At 46.1% G+C, this 24,265-nt stretch overlaps 1 protein-coding gene across 1 annotated transcript in view; it reads right to left on the reverse strand.

Annotated features, from left to right (window-relative positions):
• The window catches only part of SH3BP5 (SH3 domain binding protein 5), a 73,904-nt gene extending 56,603 nt beyond the window's left edge, over window positions 1–17,301 (reverse strand). Inside the window, exons 1-2 of the mRNA XM_069473263.1 lie at window positions 17,033–17,301; window positions 15,250–15,312 (exon numbers count right to left, since the gene is read on the reverse strand). Of these exons, the coding sequence (XP_069329364.1) occupies window positions 15,250–15,312; window positions 17,033–17,173 (204 nt within the window). The 5' untranslated portion in view covers window positions 17,174–17,301. The remainder of the gene's footprint in view (window positions 1–15,249; window positions 15,313–17,032) is intronic.
• Window positions 17,302–24,265: the final 6,964 nt, after the last annotated feature.

The following is a 24,265-nucleotide window of genomic DNA, read 5'->3' on the forward strand; positions in this document are numbered from 1 at the left end:
CCCTTCCCGAGGCATCGCACTGCCTGTCCTGGTTCTGAACCACCAAGAGGTTCCCTCCACTGAGAGCAGAGGAGGAAAGGAAGAAAAGATGGGTTCATTGTGGTTTCCTCCTGCAAGTTTCCCTCCTCTGATGTTAACAAGGGTCTTGGACCCTTTTTAAGCCTAAGTAGAACCTCTTCCCTCCTGGACAGAGGCACCTGGTTTAGAACTCTGATCTGACTACCAAGTGCTTCCAAACAAATAGGGGAGCATCTCCTGTCCCATCTCCAGGCATCGCAGCCTTTCTTGGACTCTCTGGCCCACAACAAGATTCCATGACCAAAGGGAGGGGTGCCATTTAGAGGCTAAGTTAAGGCAGTAGGCAGGTCTGAGAATAGGGAAATGGCTCTTTAACTTTTTAATGTAAAATAATTTGACTTGGAATAAATGAAGGTAAGATGCAGACATCACGCCCCTTTACCCTGAAATAATTCAGTGCATATTTCCTGAACACAAGGTCATCCACTTACATAACCAGAGTGCAATAATCAAAATCAGAAAATTAGCGTTGACACAATACTATTTTGTATGTGTTTTTTTTAATTTCAAAATATTAAGGGGGTACAAATGTATTTGTTGCATGGCTACACTGTATAATGCTGAAGTCAGGGCTTTCAGTGTGTCCGTCACCAGGACAGTGTTCACTGTCCCCACAGGTTAAGTTTTTATTCCTCACCTCCACCCACCTGATACAATGCTATTAATCTGATCCACAACTCTATTCAAATTGCATCAACTGTCCCACTAATCTCTTTTACAATAAAGGAAAAAAATTTTTTCCCAGTCCACGATTCGATCCATGATTTGCACATTGCATTTAGTTGTCTTCTCTCTCTAATGTCCTTTCATCTGGAATAGCTCTTCAATCTTTGTCTTTCATGGCCCTGATTCTTTTTTTAATAATATGAGCCAGTTATCTTATATAATAATGTCATCCAATTTGGAAAAGACTTGCTTTCAATTCATCTTTTTGTCAATGTTACACAGGCAAGAGCCGCCAGAATGAAAATGAACAAATTACAAAACAATGTTTAAAACAGCCCAAGGTACAAAGCACCACAAACAAAGGAAAAGACTTTAAACCTTCAGCACAGGGGTCAGCCCTACGAGACCCTGGAGGAGGGACGGAAGTCACATAACAACCACCCTGCACGCACAGCTAGAAAGACTGACGGGGAGGGACCCCGTGCTTTTTCATTCATGGCCAAACACATGTTTTTAAACCCACAGGATTCTTTGTGTAAGAGGCGGCAGAACTGCTAAAGCAGCAGCATTTTACTGAATTCAACCACAAGAGGATTATTTCCAAGTTCACATCAAGAGGGTTAACATATGTTCTCAACTTCAAAACACACTTTTTCAAAAATTCACAATCATTAGATTTCGGACAGATCATACAATTGATGTGCATATTTATTGGGGATGGTGTTTCAACCACCATCCCAGCATTATGAAATATTAAATACAAGGTCTACTTTATAATTAGCACAAGTTTTAGAATCAGGGCAAAATGGTGAGCTCACGGCCCAGCCTTGGAAAGCTCTAGAGATCAGTGAGCGCAGCCTCCGTGGGCAAAATGCATCCACGCACACATTCCGGGCGAGCTGGCTGTCTGACTTCTGCTGGCTTTTGGATAACCTCCCTCCTGCCTGCAGCTCACAGGAATGGGAAGAAAGGGCACAGGGTGCAAAAGAGCCAAAATCAAAGTCCACTGCTGTAACCTTAGGGTCACGGAAGAAACAACCAGAAAAACAGCTAAAAACGTCAAAAGTAGTTGCTTCTCAGAGTAGAACTAGGGGTGGAGAGGAGTGAAGCAAAGGACTTTCATTTTTCATTATAACTTATCAGGAGCTTAAAAAAAAACAAAAACTATGGGCAAGTATTGTTGCAACACAAATAAAATGTTAAGACCATGACAGCACAGATTGACTACAGAGCTTTTGTATTTCCCCTATAGTCAAGACTGAGGGTGAATCATAATTTATTCAGCATGTGACTACATTCAAATTGAAATACCAGAGTCTTAAAATACCAGGGCTGGAAAAGACTTTGCCCATCATTTAGCTCAGATGCTCCCATTTTACAGATGAGGTGACTGAACTCTCAGGAGGTCAAGTTCCTCTCCCAAAGATGTATCCCTGATTAGTATCGGGGCAAAGATTGAAACCTTGGTCCCCTAAGTCCTAGACCAGTGTTCTTTCATCTCACCAGCCTCAGTGGGGATCTCAGAACAGGCATCCTTCACACCCCAAAACTATTTAAGTACACGGGCTCCAGCCTCAGATTCCTGGATTGAAATCCTGGCTCCACCCTCCACTGGCCATATGACCTGGGAGGAGTGATCTCATTGTTCAATGCCTCCCTTCCTCATCAAGGTCCTCAAGGGCTGTAGTGAGAATGAACTGGATAAACTGTATGAACTACTTAGCATATAATAAGCTTTGACTAAATAGTGTTTTTATGCAGGTGCTGTTATTCAATAAATGACAAGGGGTGGGGAGGAAAAGACCGGCGTTTGTTGGACATTGTATGTCAGGTCCCAATCCAGGCACTTTATAAATATCATTTTATTTAATCCTTAACAGCCCTAGATAGATAGGTATTGTCCTTCACAGTTTAGAGAGAAGGAAATTAAAACCCAGAAAAGCTAAAAAAACAAAAACTACAAACCCTCCAAGATTGTACAGCTTATTAAGAGGCAGAGGAAGAATTCAAACCCTGCTCTCCTGAGCTCCACAGCCCACACTTCCCACCATCACACTCTGTGTAGCTAACTTTCCATCAGTTCCAAAGGAAGTTTTCCTATGCTTTTTGACCCCAAGTTTCAGAACATTAAAGTATGGTTTTCTAGGCCAGGTGCGGGTGGTTTATTCCTATAATTCCAGCACTTTGGAAGGGCAGAGGCGAGAGGATTGGTTGAGGACAGGAGTTTGAGACCAGCCTGGGCAACAGGCTGGGTAACCTAACAAGCACCTGTCACCACAAAAAAAGTTTTAAAGATCAGGTGGACATATGCACGCGTCTGTAGTCCTAGCTCCTCGCGAGGCTGAGCGGGGTGCATCACTCGAGCCCAGGGGTTTGAGGTTGCAGTGAGCTGTGATCGCGCCACTGCACTCTAGCCTGGGTGTCACAGCAGACCCTGTCTCTTAGGGGGGAAAAAAAGTGTGTTTTTCTTTAACAAGTTCCAACTGAAAGGGTAGATCCAATTTCTACCAAATGAATGCAATAGCAGGATTCTACATGTGCTTCCCCAGGGGAGACCCAGCAAAAGCAGCGGCAGGGAAAGAAAGCAGCATGTCTAACTAGAGTTGCCCAAGGGGCTTTAGATCCCTGCCCCATGAATTTATAAAGCATCTCCCGAACTATTGTACCTCTGGCTCTAAGCTCCACTGTTTTTTTCCTAACAGGCATTAAAGCCATGGCATAATTTTTTCTCAGACAAAATTTTTAAGAAATGGGCAAAGTGGCAAAGAATTCCTTATGACAAGACCCATAGCACTGCTAAAAACTGCTCCCGCATGCTGTTATTGTTGCTGGATTTGGGGTCATCAGGAGTAGGAACCAGAGTCCTTGCTTTGTGGCTGGTTAACCATTAAAGCACCTGGAGGAGACACTGAAATCTGGTTGTTTATGAAGTCTCCTTCAGTAAAGAAAGGGAGGAAAAAAGCAGGTTTTCAACAGGGCTCAAAACAAGTCACTGTCTTTACATTACCACGAGTATGGCAGGGGGGTTTCGTTTGGTTTTTGAGACACTGCTCTCCGTCGCCCAGGCTACAGTGCAGTGGCGTCATCATAGCTCACGGCAACCTCAAAGCCCTGGGCTCAAGCCATCCTCCTGCCTCAGCTTCCTGAGTAGCTGGGACTATAGGCACGAGCCACTGGGACTATAGGCACGAGCCACTGTGCCTGGCTGAGTTTTCAAACATGGCCCGAAATTCTCTGGCAATGATCCCGTCAAGAGTAATTTGACTGTGGGTGGGCTTGTGACTGCCTAGACCAATAAAATATGACAGAAGTGCTGCTTTGGAGGTTCCAAGGCTCAATCCAAAAAAGCCACAAAGCTTCTACCTCGTCATCTTGGGATGCTCACTCTGGGGGAAGCCAGATACCATAAGGAAGTCAGTACCCGAGACCACCATACGGGAAAGGTCACATGCAGGCGCTCTGACAACCCCACCGGAGCTCCCAGCCAACAGCCAACACCCACTGTCAGGCGCATGAGTGGGTCATCTTGGATGTCAAGTTGAGCCCTCAAATGACCACAGCCCCAGCTGACATCTGACCGCACAAAACCCCTCAAGCAAGGACTGCACAGCTAAGCCCTCTCCAACTCCTCTCCAAATTCCTGACTCACAAATCATCGGCAAAACAAAAACAGTTGTTTTACCCTATTAAGGTATAGGGTAACTTGTTAGGTAGAAACAGTTACCAAGAACAATAAAGGCCAGGCACTGGGGTTCACATGTCCATAATCCTAGCGCTTCGGGAGGCCAAGGCAGGAGGATTGCTTGAGGCCAGGAGTTTGAGAACAGCCTGAGTGAAAGCAAGACCCGCATCTCTACAAAAAATAGAAAAATTAGCCGGGCATGGTGGCGCGTGCCTGAAATCCCAGCTACCCAGGAAGCTGAGGCAGGAGGATCGCTTCAGCCCAGGAGTTTGAGGTTGCAGAGAGAGAGCTATGATGACGCCATTGCACTCTAGCCAGGGTGACAAAGCGAAACCATGTCTCAAAAAAAAAAAAAAAAAAAAAAAAAACACTATCATCATTTCATCTTTTCTTCCAATAAAGCAAAAATCCAAGTAAGAGAACATTAAATCTGTGGGCTTCAAATCTATCAAAACAAAGCTGAATCCTTTTGCATGCTTGAAACAAAAGGGTTTGCTGGACAAAGACAACCAAACCCCATTCATCATGCTTTGGGTGAGGGTTTAATGCCAAACAATAAAAGAGTTTATATTAGGAGGGCTTGGCTGTGGTTATAATAAACAGCGGATATTCCTCCCATTGTCTCCTCAATAACGGTTTCTTTCTGTCAGAGAAAACATTAATATCTCTTAGATAATCCAGCAAAACACAGCAAAGGGAAAAAAAACAGGCAAGAATAGAACAAAATTTTTTCCATCTTCCTTTAAGGAAATGAAAGGGGCTGATTCGCCACGCTCTCTAAGAGCTGCTTTGCAAATTATTATGCACTGCAAAAAAGCAATATAGTCTTTACTGTTGGAAACATCTATGTGGCAAAAGGCAGATTAAGTAACTCGCAAAGAGGGCTGGGCAAAGATGACTGGGCTTCCTGCCAAGGGATGAGGTTCAAGAGATGTTTAATTCATGCAGCCAACACACACACCACTACGTTAACAGTCCCTACAATAAATGCCGAGAAGGAAAAAGAACAGCTCAATATTAAAAGGCTACAGTCCACAGGGACCAGAGCTCTGTCAACCTGCGGATGTGAAGATTCTAATCAACCATGAGGATAGCAACAAATCCATCAACCCTCATAGCCTGTCTTCTTTTAAGGTGAGGACACCTGTGGACAGCTCAGAGTCAGAGGGTAGGCACCCTGAATAAACCCGGGGATACAGGCACATGATTATAGAAAAGTCAGCTTGTACTACAACAGCAAGTGCCTGTAATCCTATGCTAGGTTCCAGCTGAAAAGCCAGGGAAATTTGTGTATTCTCTCATTGGTCCTTATAGCTTCAAAGAAAGACACATCCAATTTTTTTTAAGGCAATAGCATCCATTTCAACGTTAAATAGCTATTTCTATGTCCTGGCCAATAGCCCATACCAATATCGCTTTGCTAATGTGGCCACAGTGAGTGAGGTTGTGCAAGAGAACTTACATGTGCCCACAAGTCTTTATCCATTTGGAATGATGCTAACAGTCAAACACATACAGTAACGAAGTTTGAATATCTAAATATTCTTGATATTTGGAATATTTTCCACTGTTCTATCTTGGTGATTTTTTTGTATTTTATAAATGAGCATATAAATGAGGGTTTCTTGGCTGTAGACAATCCCAAAATGCCTTTAAAATACTTTTCATTCTTCCATGAATTACCAAAAAATAATGCTTAACAATATAGTAATTCACCAAGCAAACCCACTAACATCAGGGTTTATCTCAATTAAGGCAGGAACTACCAATCCAAAGTTTTTCCCACCAGCCTTCATAGTTCCTAAAATTCCTTCCAAACAAATTCATTTCTTTGGCACATAAAGGCATCTTTTTATAATAGGCTTCATTCTCCACCCCCATCCCTTGCCTGTGAAAATTATAAAATATGGTCATTGTAAATAATGCAGGAAAAAACACCAAGAAATGAAAAATAAAAATCACCAGCATTCTCAGCAACTAGCAGCATAACCACTGGTAACAACTGAGTGTGCATTTTTCTAGAGCCATGTTTCTCAAACTATATGGTGATCTCCCCCCCACCCCCCGCCCCAACCCATTGTGAATCAATACTTCTTTAGAATAATAAACTAGGAAAATGAAATGTCACTTGGATGTCACAGCAACATCAAATTGCTAAAAAAAAAAAAAAAAAAAAAAATCTAAGTCTTCCTCTTGATGTCTGTATTTACATCACCTTAACTAGTAACAAGCAGTTCACATTCTTCAGACCACACTAAGAATAACTCTATTCAAGACCTTTTCTCTCTCATAAGCACATATTCTTTTACTGTATGTATGGCTTTATATAGTTTTATTAACTAATTTTTTCCACTAAATTGATCAGAGCCCTTTGTCCATATCCACGCATCATCCTTTTTTAATGTGGACGGTCACTCTTAAAATGCTAACATCCCTAAGCAGGACAGAATCTTACGCATTCACAAGCCAACACCTTCATAAGTGAACAGGTTTTGTGTAGGAAAAAGAGAACACAAGGCTGTGTTTCACCTGTCTCACAACTGTCACCAAGGTCAGCCCTGCCTAAGAACAGCCTGGGGACAAATGCAATTTCTAGGTTCTCTCTGTTCTAGAGTAAGATACTTGTACACTTTATGCCTCAGTTTTATTATCTGCAAAATGGAGGTGATAATATCTCGAAATTGTTCTGAAGATTCAATGAGTTTACATATACAAAGTGCTTAGGACAGGGCCTGGCATATAGTAACCATTATTATTAGCTGTCATTGTGACTAAAGGGCAGTTAAGAGACAAAATCTGGTAGGAAGAACATTCCAGGATGGACACAAAACCTTCCTGCAAGTACCTGCCACAATGCAGCCCTCACCTTGCCCTACTCCAATAACAGCAGCAGTAATAGTTACTGATGGCCTACTATGCACCATTATCAGGATGAGGAAACTGAGGCCCAGGGACATTAAGTAGTTCATCCAAGGTCACACAGCTATTACAGGGCAATCTGCTGTTGTTCATCTACTCAAACATCTCTTGAGCACTTATTTGGTGCCAGGCAAATCCCAGGAGAAGACACACCCCAACCAAGCAGGGCTCACCGGAAGAAACAAACCAATTTCTACATCCCTGCAAACAGGCCAATGCAATGCCCTGCAGATCCAGTGCCTGAAAAGTCCATCCTGCTGTAATCCTGGCCTGTACAGGCCCTCTCTGGCCCCTTGCCCAGTGCCAGTTCCTCTGACAAGAAAAAAAGGTCATGGCAGGACCTGGGGAGGAGCCATCCCAGACCCGTGACAGGCCTGGCCCCAGCACATATCTCACTGGAGCCTTCTGTCCCCAGCGCCAGCCAAGCACACAGGGGGCCCTCTCGTCCACTCAGCCTGTGCGGCTCTCAAAGTGCTCTGTTCACAGCATCCCCTCCTCTCCTCCAAGTACCCAGGGATGTGGACAAGAAGCATGGCCCCCAAATTCACAGATGAGACAGGGTTCCAAAGTGCCAAGTAACCCTAAACGTCATCAGACCTCCGATTTTAACCCACATCACCAGATACCAAGACCACTGTCTTCTCTCCACCTGTCTCTTCCCCAGGGCTTTGGGTTCTGGTTATTTCACAGCCAACACTGAGACACAACTCCATTTTGTGAGGAAATTGAGGGACAGAGATTAAATAACTTGCTGAAGGTCCCCTCTATTATTAAGTGGTGAGCTGAGATTCAAAGCCAGGCCTCCAGAGGCCCGGCTCTGCCAGCTGCCCCATAGCTAAGTCACTCCGCAGGCTTCAGAGGATTCCTCACTCAGCGACTTCCCCAGCGGTGGGTGCACAGTGTGGGGGTCCACTGAAGCATAAGGCCCTAAGCTCCCCATTCTGACGGCCAAACTCCAGGTCAGAGCTGTGGGGGCAGTGGCTGCCCTGCAGTCCTGGCTCGGGCCACCCTGAAGGTCCTCAGAAAAGGCCTCAAGTGTGTTTATCTTAACAACTAGCCAACCGCCAAAGGTCCTACCAATAATGCTCTGCCTGCCCCCATGACGCTCATCAAGCTGCAGTGGATGTCTAATACCAGCTCTCTTTCGTCTCCACTTTTAGGCTGCTCTGGATGTTATCTTCAGATGATTTGGAGTGTCCAGGTCTCAATTCTGATGACCCGCATTCCAATAAAGCTTTGGCTGGGCTCTCCAAGGCCCTGCGTGACTCTCCCAGCATCTCTCTCACTCCATTACAACCGCACCCTTGAATCCAGGGGACAGCAAGCCCCATCAGAGCAGGGAAGTGTGTCTGGTGGTCCCGCCCCACACAGGACTTAGCCCACTGCAGGTGCTAAGCATTTGCTGCATGAAGGCCTCCAGTTCACTAATACTTTAACCAGATCTCACCTGTGTACAAGGAGGTCAGCGGCAATCCCAGCCAAGACCAGGCAGCCTGCCACCAGGCCTGGAATTTGGTGCCAGCTTCAAGAAACAGTTATTCCTCACTTCCCCTGGTCCACCTGTCCTTCAAAAGCACAACTAAGTCTTATAGGACCTTATCGCTATGCACCCCACCCACACAGGTCTTGAAAGAGAAAGTGTTAGGACACGGCAACACTGTCCTTTAATAAGGAAGTTTTCTCTTCTCCTAATATGCACTAGTAATTCATTAGAGAGAGTCCAGGCTGCTTCTAGTTCACCCCTTCCTTCCCCCTCCCACCTCCAGGTTTCTAAGCTCAAAATAGAACTGTTTTATTGTTTTTGTTTTGTTTCGCTTTTAAAGAGAAGACGTTTGCTGGTTTCTGGAAAAGGCAGATTCTGGGCATAGGTCTTATGCAAGTTTGGGGAACACAAATCAAATGATTTTTCATGCCCCATCCCACCCGAGCAGTAAGGGGAAACATAAACACAGTAACTGCTTTGGCCTCCCTGGAGAAGGGCAGGCTGAAAGTCAGCTTTTGATGACTGGGAGCCAGAGGAGCTGTATGGCGTAACCAAGCCTCCCTGTGTCCTTCCTCCTCCTCCCTTGGCCCACTGCTCTGGAACAGCTGACCTTCAAAGCAAGCAAGGGAAATGATGAAAACATGACATATCACAGTTAGAAAGAGAGGGAGGCACGGAAGACTACAAATCTTGACTCTGATTAGATTGAGAAATTCTCCTTCCGGCATCTGTTTAACATGTGAATAAAGTTAGCTCTATGCAGTATGCATTTTTAATGACATCAGCATATTGACTTTTATTACCTCACCTGGCAGGGTTGTCTCACACCTGAATGATCCATTTGTCTTTGAAGTGTCTCCTTCTCCTCTACCCATTACTCACCCACTCCCAACACACACACCCCTTGCTGGTGCTCAGCCAGGACAGACCCACTCCCCCCTCAGCACTTGCAGTCCCTTCTGGCTGGAATGTTCTTCCCCCAATCGGCCGGACACAGCTTCCCTACCCAGGATATTTAACGCTGCCTCCCCCTCCCTCCCCTCGCCTGCAAACACCCACAAGCCAGTCCCGGCTTCCAGCTTTGTTTTCCTTCTTAGCACAGGGCACCAGGTAACCCACCGTGCACCTTATCTGTTTATCGCCCTTCTTCCCCCTCTACAATGGAAGCATCAAGAGGGCAGGGACTTCTGTCCATTCCCTTCACTGCTCTGTCCCCATCACCTAAAACTGTCCACAGCACATAACAGGTACTCAGTAAATACTGAGAGAATTAATAATTAAAGCTGAATAATCAATGTGTCTGTGGGAAAATACATTTATTTTCTTAATTTGAAACAACAGGCTTACATCCAAGGCCTCTCTGGTTAAAAGGTTCCTGCAACAGTGTGAAAAGGCTGGCTCTCTCCGACACAAACTGGAGTGCAAAGGGCGCCCGGTGCTGCTCCAATAAGGTCAGAGGCAAAGCCGGGCTGCAGGAAGACAGTGATCCAACCGACCGCGTGGCAGACGTTGGCAGCGAGGTCTTCTTGTGACCTCAGATCTAAACAGCCAAGACAAAGACTGGGACACTAACAGTGAACCCCAGGAGCAGCGCCTCAGCCCCGGCTGCCCACAGACGACTGCGCCACGCTCTGTGAGCACATTAGCAGCTGTCACAGGCCTGGTCACCGATGCGGTGTAACCGGAGTCAGACGAAATGAGGGGAGGCACTGAACACCCCGGATCACAATGAAAACGCAAAGGGAAAGAAAACGAGGACAGCAAAATACCCTCTCCTGGGGGCCCTGAAAGGCAGGCCTCATCATTTGTCAGTTTCTTTCTTTTTTTTAGACAGAGTCTCGCTCTGTTGCCCAGGCTAGAGTGAGTGCCGTGGCGTCAGCCTAGCTCACAGCAACCTCAAACTCCTGAGCTCAAGCAATCCTACTGCCTCAGCCTCCCAAGTAGCTGGGACTACAGGCATGTGCCACCATGCCCGGCTCATTTTTTCTATATATATTTTTATTTGGCCAGATCATTTCTTTCTATTTTTAGTAGAGACGGGGGTCTCACTCTTGCTCAGGCTGGTCTCGAACTCCTGACCTCGAGCGATCCACCTGCCTCGGCCTCCCAGAGTGCTAGGATTACAGGCGGGAGCCACTGCGCCCAGCCCATTTGTCAGTTTCATACTTGTGAATTTGCCCGCTAAAATTTACATGTAACCCCCAAAATCAACACTCGAGGCCCGCCCAGGTCCATTCACGGACACGCGCAGAGCAGCGGAACGCTGCAGCCGCCTGACGTGCACATTCCCAGCTGAGGTCAAACCACCACCCTGCCTCCCGGTCTCAGTGCTTATCCTATAAACAAGTATCCTTTTCATTGCCTAGTTAGTGCCACAGTTTTCACACTTTCGTGGAGGTTTTTGGTGATTTTGCTGTTAAAAATGGTCCATAAGAGTAGTGTTGAAGTGCTGTCTAGTGTTCCTGAGCGCAAAAAGGCCATAATGTGGAATATGGAGAAAATGTCTTAGGTAAGTGGCCATGCGTTCAATGTTAATGAATCAGTAATATATTAAACAAGGTGTCTTTAAATAGAAATACACATAAACAAGGTCATGTATTGATGAGTTGATAAAAGGGTTGCGACCAAAGGCTTGCAGGAACCTAACCCTGTCTTTCCCCTAGGAGCAATGGTTCAGCATTGGCTAATTCAGAGTTTACGGCTTTACAGAATGCAACTATGGCGAATGCGGAGCACTGACCACATCCTTCAGCACTCCCCCTGGGCCACCTCCGCCTGCTGGCTCCCTGCTCCTCTTTGCCCACAGATCTGTCCTCTGCAGGCACCTGCTCAGGTGTCCTCGAGCAACGCCCCTCCCGGTGTCTGTCACACCACTCTCTTACTGTCGTTATTACAATCAGTAATCACTGCCCACTTCTCACCCCAACTAAAACGTAAACTCAAGGGCAAGGCCTTTGTCTTGTTCATCCGCATATATGCAGCAGTGGCCGACTGGGTGCCTGACACGAAGCTGGTGCCCAGTGCTTGACTAAAGCTATGCAGCCCACGGACAGGCACACACGTGGTCCCCTCTCTCCAGACTCCGGCAGCAGGACAAGCGTCCAGAGAGCCCGCACCAAGGGTGAAATCCCACAGGGCTCCTCCGTGAGTTTGACAGGAAACGCCTCCTAAACCTGTGCTGCCCAGTGTCACATGTGGCAGCTGAGCACTCAAAACACGCCCGTTCCCAACTGAAATGTGTCTTGAAGACTTAGCACAAAAATATATGTAAAATACCTCATTAATGATTTTTTAAACATTGAATCTATGTTGAAATTATACTCTCTTGAATATTCTGGGTTAAAACCAAATATATTAAAATGAATTTCAGTTATTTCTTCTTAGTTTTCAATGTGTCTAGTAGGGAGTTTTTAATTACTTATGTAGCTCATATTATATTTCTCTGAGTCAGTCTTGGTTATAATAATACCATGAAAAGGCCAGCCAACAGCCCAGCCTAGCCCAGCCCTGGCCACCCCCTTCACGCCCTCCAGCTCTCCTCACACACAGCTCCAAATGCTCTCCAGACCAAGACAGGAAACACCTGTCGGGTGGCTTCCTGTGACACACAAATACCTAAGTGCATTCAGAAATGGGATTCAGAAATCAGGGCTAAAAAGAGTTGAATAGATGAGCCAATTTCCCCCACAGAAGGTAAGTGTCATGAGGACTAAGACATGGGGATGCCTTGTTCATGACCCAGAACAGTGGCTGCACATAGTAGGTAAACAAATAAAATAAATTAAAAAAAAAAATTTTTGGCCGGGCACGGTGGCTCACGCCTGTAATCCTAGCACTCTGGGAGGCCGAGGTGGGCGGATCGTTTGAGCTCAGGAGTTCGAGACCAGCCTGAGCAAGAGCGAGACCCCATCTCTACTAAAAATAGAAAGAAATTATATGGACAGCTAAAAATATATATAGAAAAAATTAGCCGGGCATGGTGGCACATGCCTGTAGTCCCAGCTACTCGGGAGGCTGAGACAGGAGGATCGCTTGAGCTCAGGAGTTTGAGGTTGCTGTGAGCTAGGCTGACGCCACGGCACTCACTCTAGCCTGGGCAACAGAGTGAGACTCTGTCTCAAAAAAAAAAAAATTTTTTTAAGAGATGGAGGTCTCACTCCGCTGCCCAGGCTGGAGTGCAGTGGTGTGATCATAGCTCACTGTAACCTCGAATTCCTGGGCTCAAGCGATCCTCCTACCTCAGCCTCCCAAAATGCTGGGATTACATGTGTGAGCCACTGCACCCAGCCTCAATCCTTTTTGGGTTTTTTTTTTCCTCCAAAGGAAAAGACTAATTCCAACTTGTCTACTTGTCTACTCATATTTGGGATGGTAGACATACAAGCTGGAGGTAATATGGAAAATGCCAGGGTCTAGGATGGGAGCCCTGGCTCTGCCATGCCATGGAACCATGAATTGCTGAGCCTGAGTTCTCACCTGGAGAGCAGGTGGTCCCCACCTTCACTCCCTCTCCAAGTGTGAAACATAATGGAAGTGTTCTCTGCTCTCTCCAATAGAGTGGCTACTGAGCTCTTGAAACGTGGCTGTTGTGACTGAGGAATTGAATTTTTAATCTTATTTAATTTTTAATTCAAAAACCACATGTTAGCCCAGGAGTCTGAGGTTGCTGTGAGCGAGGCTGACACCATGGCACTCTAGCCCGGGCAACAGAGTGAGACTTTGTCAAAAAAAAAAAAAAAGGCCGGGCGTGGTGGCTCACGCCTGTAATCCTAGCACTCTGGGAGGCCGAGGCGGGTGGATCGCTCGAGGTCAGGAGTTCGAGACCAGCCTGAGCAAGAGTGAGACCCCATCTCTACTAAAAATAGAAAGAAATTATATGGACAACTAAAATATATATATATACAAAAAATTAGCCGGGCATGGTGGTGCATGCCTGTAGTCCCAGCTACTCGGGAGGCTGAGGCAGGAGGATCGCTTGAGCCCAGGAGTTTGAGGTTGCTGTGAGCTAGGCTGAAGCCACGGCACTCACTCTAGCCCGGGCAACAGAGTGAGACTCTGTCTCAAAAAAAAAAAACAAAACACCAAAACCATAAATATTCAAAAACCACATGTTGCACACGGCTACCATATGGGCCAGCACAGCTCCAGGCTGCTGTGACAGGATGGAATGAGATAAAGCATGCAAAAAATACTTTGTAAATCCTAAAGCCCTGTAGGGATGATAGAAGTTTTGTTGTGTAATGCATTAGAAATCAGATTCTGAGAGGTTCCAATTGCCCCACATCACAAAGAGACTCAATTTATCATAAGTGAAAGAAAATGAAGTAAACACAGATTTTATTTTACTTGGGGAGAAGGGCAGCCAGTGTTCATGGACACCTAAAGCTGGAATGGGGGGCTTAGCCTTCACACAGCTCAGCACAAAAAGCTTTTTCATCCACATTGCTACATCCAGCTTTGGTAGCTCCAGGGCCTACACATGCAGTCAGAAATCGAGGCTTCGGGTGAATCCTGGTAGGCTATCTCCCACCTTCTCACTCTTAGGGACCAGAGGTCTCTTGTCCCTCCCATTGACTTTTACTATTTTGTTACTTCTCCTGCTACAGAACAAGATTTTCCCAACAGCTCCCTGCAGTTCCTTCAGCTGACAAGTCACTTATCTCCAAGATATATACAAGGATTGTTCAAATTTGCTGGTGGGCGGTAAAACCAACCACCCCTGAAAAGGGGTGGGGACTAACTCATAGCTGTAAAGAATGCTAACTTGTTTACACTTAGGTTGGCAAATGCTCATGAAATTCAAGTCAAGTTCTAGTCTCCCAAAATTTTTCCCAGCAGGAAAGCCCTTCCCAGTCTAAACATCTTTTCGTTACCATTAAGATAATTATATTCTACACACCAGCAGACAATAAGGAAATGAGCAGGGAAGGGGAAGCGGAAGAGAGGGTGAGTTATTAGAACAGGAAAGTAAAAAAAAAAATGGTATAAATCTGAGGAAACACAACAGTTCCAAGTACAAAAGGTAGGAACTGCCCTAAAATATGTAAGCGATTTTGTGAGCTCATTCACTATTCTCCATTAAAGAGTTCAGCTAATTTTCCTCTCAGTCTTTTCAGCTTTTTTACAGACACGTTAAGATATGGGGCTTGAGCATCAATTGCATAATGCTCTGCACAGTCCTTGGTTTTGGCCCCATGGAGCTTCCATAATGAAAAACAACATGTGAAATTGGATCCACATGCGTTCCGCCCACAGGTTGGGCTCAGTGGTGTATTTTATTCTGTCAGACAGCGTGCTGTTGCTCAACTCCCAAGGAGGGGACTCCAGCAACAACCCTCTAGCTATTAAAACAAAATGAACCAGCTCAGTGACAGTATGACTGACACCACGTCACCAAGAACAGAGACTCTACTCTCAGTACCTCAAGTTCAGTCTCCCGTCTGTTGATATCATCTGTGGATTGATTTAACTTCTCCAGTTCTCCCTAGGGAAGAAAAGAGGGAGAAAAAAGATGTAAGAGATCTGTCTTTTGTTTCCAGTATACCTCAGTCTATAACCTGAAAAATTACCTCAAGCCCAATTTGTAGGAAACCGGAAGAATCATGATTGAGTCCCAAGGAAAACAGTTGAGGCTTGGCTATAAGAGCAAATAAAGGTCAGAACTTCTGAAACCTTTTTCTTGACGATGTCCCTTTTAACAATGTCTTAAGGGACATTTGGAATTTGTCTTTTCTTAGAAGGGCAAATATTTATTCCAAGTATGTGCCTTTAGGTAAAATCACCTGTTAAAAATGGTTTAATGGCCCAATAAAAATAGTACCACCTGCCTCAAGCAAGAACTTTGCAGAGAAAACAATAAAAGAACATAAGCAAGGGCAAGCCGAAAGCGGAAACCCAGTGAAATCACTAAGTCACAGGCAGAATTCTGGTATTAACTCATCGGTGGTTGAATATTTTTTTATATAAAGGGATGAAAAAAATCTTTTCTTTGCAAACTGCCAATTATTCAACGTACCTAGCTGGGTTTTTAAAACTAGCTTTAATCCTGACCCTTTAGATAGCCATTTACAAACTGATATTTTGTAAAAAGTATTCAACATGAAGTTAACTCATATTTACTCTGCAAACAAAGGATCTTGCTAACAGAATTCCATACCAAGAACACAAGATTTAATAGTAGTCCAACCGGATGGTTTTAATTAACAGAATTCCTGATGCAAAGATTTTTCCACCTGATCTTTATCTTGCTAATCTGCCAAAACAATTCATTTAAACCCCAACCACTGAGTTAAGTGAGGTTTTAATTGATCTGCGCACTGAAAAACCAATTAGGGCTCCAGAAATTACAGAGCATGCTTAAAAGCAATTTTTTAAAAAATGATTTATGGAAAGGGTAGAAAAATGGGTCTTGGAGAAGGATTTGCTGTGCTTTTTGCTTCGGGGTGAAGAGGTTAAGCTGTCACTCCTAGATCTCGGTTTGGAAATTGTTTTTGAATCATCTCTCTCGGAAATGGAGGCACAGAAAGCCAGGCCAATCCCCTCGCCGCCTCCAAACGTCAGCTTTGCACATCAATTGTCCCTGATTTCTGTTCATACCCGACCTCACAAGGAAAACCAACTGGTTTTAAACCAATTCAGGTCAAGCGGAATGTTGAGCCAGGTGACAATAAACCGCTCATTTTGCTAACAATGAATCGAAGGAGAAAGACGCTCAGGCCGGGCACTCAAGCCAGGTGAGGGCTCCGAGCCCAGGGCACCGGTGCCAGCCCACGCTGCAGGGGCAACGCCCACCCTGCCGGGCTCGCCCGCCCACGGTGCCCGGCGCCCACGCGAGCCGGGCAGCCCCTCCTCCCAGAGCAGGAAGCTGTGCGATGCCCGCGGCCCCGCGAGTTCGGCCGGGGGTACCCCCGATGCCAGCATGGCGCCCCCGCCCCCTTTTTCTCTTTGTTGCACATCCGCCCGCACCGCTGGGCACCCTACGGCAACCCCCATCCTGCCTGGGGTCTGCGCGGGGTTCGCCGCATTATAGGCAGGCCGCATCCACGCGGGCACTGCAGCGGTAAAACGGGGTATTCAGCCCCTCTCGCCTCGCCACCAGCCTCCGGACCACAGGCACCGGGGGGCTGCGAGGTGTGAGTGTAGATGCCGACCTCCCCGTCAGCCCTCGCGGAGCTGGGATACAGGACGCTCCCCGGGCGCCCTACCTGGATCCGGGGGTCCACCTCTTCTTCTTCCTCCAGCCCCTGCTCCATCCCCTCTTCTTCCTCCTCCTCCTCCAAGTCCCGGGCAGACGGCAGGAGCTCGGCCGGCTCCTCGGAAGGGCTCCGCTTCGGCGCCGCGTCCATGCGGACAGCCGGAACCCTCCGCAGCCTGTACGCACAGCGCGCAGTGGGCCCTGCGGGGTCGCGGCCGGAGCCGCCCGGCCACAGCCCGCACGCTGGGAGAGCCGCCGCAGCAGACCGCGGGAGGCGCCGCTCGCCGGTGCGGATCCCTCCGACCCAGCGGAGGAAATGGGCGCGGCCGCCCCCTTTCTGCCGCGGCCGTCAGCGCAGCGGCGCCCGCTCCGCCCTCGTGCCGCCTGGGCCGCCCATTCCTCGGCCAGTCCCAATTACCCAGGTCTCCGTCACAAAACCCCAGCTCCCTGAAAATCTCTAGGGTGGTGAAATAGGAGAGTCCCCACCCCTTTGTAACTTGGCAGCCCCAGTGGATCACAACTACCCAGCGCGGGCCCCCTACTTTGGAGGTAGCATTCTCTCTTCCTCCCTCCTCTGCTGAGGCAAATTGAGTGTAGGAAAGGAAAGTTTGGGGTATTTCCACTCTGGTCACCTTTAGAAGCCTGTACTCAGTGACCCTGGACCAGTTCCAAGACCCGCTGAAACCTCTGTACCCAAAGCACATGTCTCGCCTTGGGTAAACCTTAGGAATTGCGTCTACTTGTTGATTTCCCCAGAAAGGAAACTAAAATGCATGCGCATATAGACACGAGTACGAAGAGGAGAGCGCCGTGCATGGATTTCTTGTCCAAAGGCTGTGGCCCGGCCAGGCAGAGCTCCTACCCAACACAGAGGGGTGGGATGCTCCTACCTGAACAGCCAGGAAGCGTGGAGAGTCCACTGAGTGGGGATTCGAGTGGGTTCACTGCCTTTTCAAGTAGGTGGCAAGTGTAACCCTGTTGATGGGCACACTCTGGCCGAGGATTTAGGAACGAGTGAGTTTCCTGCTCACAAACAAGTAGGAAGCCAGAGTCTGCCTAGCAAACACATGGCAAAAGGCCAAACCGAAGGGGCATGTCTGTGCTGTTATGAGATATCAGGGCCACTGTGATGTCAGATGACCTTAGCAAAGCAGGTGGGGACATTGCTACTGAGCACTGCTAATGTCTCCTGTACTGCAGAAAATGTACAACGTGTACATGTTCTGTGCAGAGACGTGTGACCCATGGGCTCTGTGAGTTTGGAAGATAAACTTGTTTGAGAAAGGAGCTTCTTTCTGTGAACCGATCCTCAAAGCCACCTTGAAAAACCTGCTTATCAGTAGCTAAGGTAGGGGGTTACTCCTTGGGCAAGGTACTGTCCTATACCTGCTGGCACGGAGATCCATTGTCAATGGAGATCTGTCCTCTCTCCTAGAGGTAGTGCAGATAACTACTATACGTGTGGTTCTGAAACGGTCACACCTGTTCATTGTTCTTTAAATTAAGGGTGAATCAGCAACTGTGAGAGGCATATTGAAGCTCCTTGCTAAAGACATAGTTGCTTTTGGTTTTCCAGTGATAGATGAAGGCAGGAACAAGATGGCCATAAGGGTCACTTTGGGACATAAGAGCCATCGATGTTCCCTGTGGCTTTGAATTGAGCCTATAACTGGGCAGGTTCATCCTAGCTCTGAATTAACAGAGACAGAGGTTGAAAATGAGAAATGTGACCATGACTGTAAATGCTTTTCAGCTGGCAGAACCCCATCCTCACAATTCTAAATGAAACACCCCCAAATCCATTTCTGTTTAAGCTTAGATCTAAAAGTGATAGAGTGATTCAAAATGTCTCCATAGGACATAAGCAAACTGCTCTAGAACATCAGTTCAGACTTTGTTGTCTCATTTTTAGAAGATCTGGGCCAGCTATAGTATTAATCCCAATAGTGTTTTGTTGGGGCTTAGAAACTGATACCCCAAAATACGATGCTTTGACATAGTGAACTGAAGAAGCCTCAAGATCTTTCTGGCCTTACCCTACCCAGTGCCTTTCCTAAAGAAGTTGAAGAGACAAATAATGTAACCACACCTGGACAGATCCTTTCACTATTTTTATTTTGTTTTTTAGATCCTCATTATTAAAGCCTGTACCTTTCACTGTTAAAGAGAACTATTTACAAGTTCATGTCTATTCCTGGATCCATTCATTCTCCCTAGTGCTTTGTTTTGTTCTGTTTTTGTTTTTCCTTTTTTGAGGCAAGATCTTGCTCTGTCTCCCAGGCTAGAGTGCAGTGGTGTCATCATAACTCACCTCAACCTCAAATTCCTGTGCTCAAGTAATCCTCCTGCGTTAGCCCACCGAGTAGCTGGGACTACAGGTGCGTGCCACCATGCTTGGCTAATTTTTTTATCTTTTGTAAGAGACAGGGTCTCACTCTTGTTCAGGCTGGTCTCAAACTTCTGGCTTCAAGTGATCTTCCTGCCGCATCCTCCCAAAGTGCTAGGATTTACAGACATGAACCACTGGGTCTGGCCCCTAGTAATCTTTTATTGTCCTTGAACAGAATTCTTCTTCTTCCCACATCCTGTTCTGCCAGGATGGCATACAAGCTTATGAACCCCACTGGGGGGTGGACAATCACTCTACAATTCTTCCCATGTATACACCTTAAATATTAATAAATTTGTATTCCTTTATTCCAATAATCTGCCTTTTGTGAGTTGATTTTTCAGTGAACCTTGACACTTGGCCCCAACAGTTTCTAAAGTCAAAATAAGAAAAATAAATAAACTTCAATCAGTACTATATACAGTCGCCTTCTGTATCTATGGATTCAACCAACCACAGATTGAAAATAAAATTTGGAAAAGAAAAAAAATACAACAATAACAAATAATGCAAATAAACAACATAGTATAACAATTATTTGCATATCATTTACATTGTATTAGGTATTATAAGTAATCTAAAGATGATTTAAAGTATAAGAGAGGTTGTGTGTAGGTTATATGCAAATACTACTCCGTTTTGCATAAGGGACTTGAGCATCTTGGATTGGTATTATGGGGTCCTGGAACCAATCCTCCAGGGATACCCATGGACAACTGTATGTGTTTTTTATTGGTACATATATATGCACACAAATGCATAGCAAAAGGCCTGGAAGGATTCATACCCAATAAAGAGTGGCTTGGTCTTCACCCTGTTTCAGGCATACAACTCCTAAAATCCTTGGAATTTCCAAATGGTGTCTTTTTGAACCCTAATGATTAACTGATAGCCTCGGGATTGTAACAGAGGGAATGGTCTGGGGGGGAAAAAAAGGCAAAAATATTTTTCTGTCTCTTTAACACATCTAGCACTCCTTTTGGGAACTAAAGCCTGCATCCTGGCCTCAGGCCCCTGGTTGGGGGGACAGGGTAAGTCTTTTGTTATTTGTGCAACTAGAGATGGTTACACAGACCAGACCTGGTAAAGGGAGGTACTGGGTGGAGGTCACGAGATGGTCTTCAGCTGAGATGGGATGATCAGAATCATCAACTATAATTGAACAGCAATTGCCTAAAGATGAGAACCCCTCCTTTAAAAGGTCTGTATTTCTGCTTGTTATAAGGACGATGGCATTTCAGACAGGAGTCTCCATCCTCCTCCTTTTGCTGGCAAAGTAATAAAATATCTCTTTTCTTCCTCCTCAAACCACTTGTCCTTGTTCTTCTGATTCGACAGAGCTTTCAGTAACAGGATGAGACAGGTCACCAGACAGACAAAGGCATTATTAGAGGGTTGGAACTTTCAGCCCCACCTTGCAACTTTGGGGGAGAGGAAAAGGGCTGAAAGTCAAGTTGATCACCAATGGCCAATGGTTTATCAATCATGCCTACGTAATGAAACCTCCATAAAAGCCCAAAAGGACAGGGTTCAAAGAGCTTCCGGATAACTGAATACGTATAGGTTCCTGAGGTGGCACACCTGGGGAGGGCACGGAAGCTCCACACCCCCTCCCCCATACCTCACCCTATGTATCTCTTCATCTGTAGCCTTTGTAATACTCTTTATAATAAACCAGTAGATGTATGTCCCTGAGTTCTGTGAGCCGCTTTAGCAAATTAATGAGACCCAAAGAGGGAGTCGTGGGAACCCCAACTTGAAGCTAATCGGTCAGAGCTTTTGGAGGCCTGGACTCAAGACTGGTCCCTGAGGGGAGTGGCAGTCTTGTGGGACTGAGCCCTTACCCTGTGGGAGCTGACACTCTCTCTCAGTAGAGAGCGTCAGAATTGAATTGGAGGACACTCAGCTCCTATCTGCCGCAGAATTGATGGCTTGCTTGCTGGTGAGGAGACACCCCCCACCACATTTGGTCACAGAAGTCTTCTGTCTGGTGATTGTTGTGTTGGTGTGAGAGCAGAGGAAAAGCATGGCTTGAGTTTTTCCTAAACATCCTGGGAAGAGGGGGCAGGGAGGGGCCCAGGATTGGCTGAGATGGGGGAGGGATGTCAAAGGAAACAGTTTCTCAGTAACGTTTCCATTTCTCACAAGGAGGATGTATTTACAATTATTTATGGAATTATTTTTGTTAGTCCCAACGCTGATAAAGCATATGTATGGAACTTCAAGGTAAATTTAAAATAATAAGGTAAGAAAAATATCAAGACCCTGTCTCTACGAAAGAAGGAAAGGGAAGGGAAGGGGAGGGGAGGGGAGGGGAGGGGAAGGGAAAGGAAAAAGGAAAGGGAAGGGAAGGAAAAATGAAAAATTAGCCAAGTGTGGTGGTACACGCCTGTAGTCCCAGCTACTCGGGAGGCTGAGGCAGAAGGATCGCTTGAGCCCAGGAGTTTGAGGTTGCTGTGAGCTAGGCTGACACCACGGCACTCTAGCCCGGGCAACAGAGTGAGACTCTGTCTCCAAAAAAAAAAAAAAAAAAGAAAGAAAGAAAGAAAAAAAATGTAAAAAAAAAAATTATTTTACAGAGTTCAGTTTCTTTTCTGTTGACACTATGTGTGTTTGTTCCCTGCCCCACCACTTCCTCAGTTGTAAATCTTCCTTGGAAATCACAAGTTGTAAATTTCCTTGGAGGAAGTCATAACCTATGTACTGTCCCAGTTGCCTTTTAAAACAATGGGCTGAAATTTGGAAAAAAAGGAAGGCAAAGTATCTAGCAGGCTGTGTCTGTGCTGACATATTCCTCCAGAATGCGTTCTTACCTGATTTCTTTCATCGGATTAAAATCCACCTCTCCTTCTGTAACCCACCTCCTCACTGATGTCATGCATTTACAGCCCAGGCCTGGCCTATCAGAGCGTCAAAGCAAGCAGGTCTCCAGCAAACAGAGACTACTCTTTCCTTACTTGGTCCACCGTTGCACTGGCGAATGCTTGGGGATGTTTCTATTTCTGTAGGTGTGGAGAGAACATTTAGATTTATTTAATAAGCACTCATAGAAAATCCTACCATGTTCATGGGATGTCACTCTCCTGTCTTCGGGTGAACAGAGGGAGTCTTCAATTGTCTAAAAATGTTCCTTGGCCTTTTTTATGAAGAAAGAAATATTTCTTAGTGGACAAATGGGGAGATTTCTCAGTGACTTCAGAGCACTTATGCTGAGGTTGGGGCAGAAAGATGGAGAGGCAGAGGCCAGTGCTGGCCAGTAACATGGGTTAAGGGAGCAGCATTTTCCCTCCTGGCAGCAGCAAAGGGCCATGTTGCTCACTGTTCTGCCTGGAAGGGCCAGGATGATTTTATAGACAGGCTGACACACTGGGCCTTGAATAATAAACAGCATTTCCTTAAACAAGAGAATAAGATTTTACCAAAGAAAGAAAGGGCTTCCCACATAGGGAAAATAACAAAAGGCATCGTGGGTGGGATGGACTGGCCAAAACAGCACAGAGGGGATTATCTCGACTTGGGCCCCGGGAAGGGAGGTGGAGAGTGGGTGGAGCAGGGGGCAGAGCCTGAAGGATAATTTGGGGCAGGTCCCCAAGGGCCTTGAATGGCAGGCTAAAAACTCTGGCATGTAGATTGTAGAAAATGAGATGCCATTTATGTTTGTTCATTGATTCATCCGACAGATATTTCCCAGGCACTTAACATGTTTTAGACACTGTACCAGGTGCCAGGGATACCATTGTGAACAAGAAAACTAAACTCCCTACAGTCATGATACTTACATTCTAGTAGGGGGAATGGATAATAAACAGATAAATGTATACGTCTGGGGTGATCGATCGGTGCAAAGGGCGAAAATGAAGCAGGGTTGCCCCAGGCAACAGGTTGAAAAAAAAATTGAAGCGGGGAATGAACAGTGAGTGACAAGGTGTGGAGGCGCTAATGTGGTCACAGCAAAGGCCTCTCTGACAAGGCAAGTGCCAAGTGCTTTTGTGCCAAGACCGGAGTGGAATGAGACAGCAAACGCAGGTACCTCTGGAGGAAGAGCACCCCAGCCACTGAAGCAGCAAGTGAAAGGTCTGGAGGCGGAACTGTGCCTGGGGCGTTGGACTGAACACGATCAGTGTGGTGAGTGGAGCAGACAGCCAGGGACAGGGCGAGGGCAGTGCAATCAGAGACCGGCAGGTGGGTAGACCATGTCGGCGCTTTAGTCATGGGGAGGAATTGGGATTTGATTCTGACTGAGTGATCACGGAACGGCTCTGGCTCGTGAGGAGCTGGGGGTGCAGAGGAGACACAAGGAGACCAGTTAGGCTGACGGTGCCTCTTCTGATGGCTTCTTTTTCCCCTCTCCTTTCTTGGGAACGTAATAAATTTGTTTTAGGACACACTGATTTTAAAGGGAAAATTCTGAAAGCTCAACTGTCTGTTGTATTTGAAAACAAGGATCCAGGTTATCCAAATATTGAACAAACCCTTTGGAAGGTCTTTCTTGTTGCCTCAATACACTTGCCTGCCTTAAACAAGTGCATTACAGGTCATCCGATCCTTGAGGACAATGCAGGTTTTATTGCTGACATTTGGGAGCCTCCCGGAAACAGAGGCACAGTGAAAGTCTCTTCTTTTAGTGTGGCTCAGAGTCACAGTTGCAAGGATTATATACACAGCTGGGTTCCAATTCCAGCTGTAGCACCCGTGAGCTGACTTTGGACAAGCTGTTTATTCTCGCTGAACTTCAGTAACCTCACCTGTAAAATAAGGATCATAAGACCAGTAGCTCCCTCTCAGAGACATTATGAAGGTGAAATCAAATTATATTTATAGAATTACTGGCACGTAATAAAACTTTAATTCATG

Source organism: Eulemur rufifrons, chromosome 7 (assembly GCF_041146395.1).
Source record: "Eulemur rufifrons isolate Redbay chromosome 7, OSU_ERuf_1, whole genome shotgun sequence".
In the NCBI taxonomy this organism is placed as follows: domain Eukaryota; kingdom Metazoa; phylum Chordata; class Mammalia; order Primates; family Lemuridae; genus Eulemur; species Eulemur rufifrons.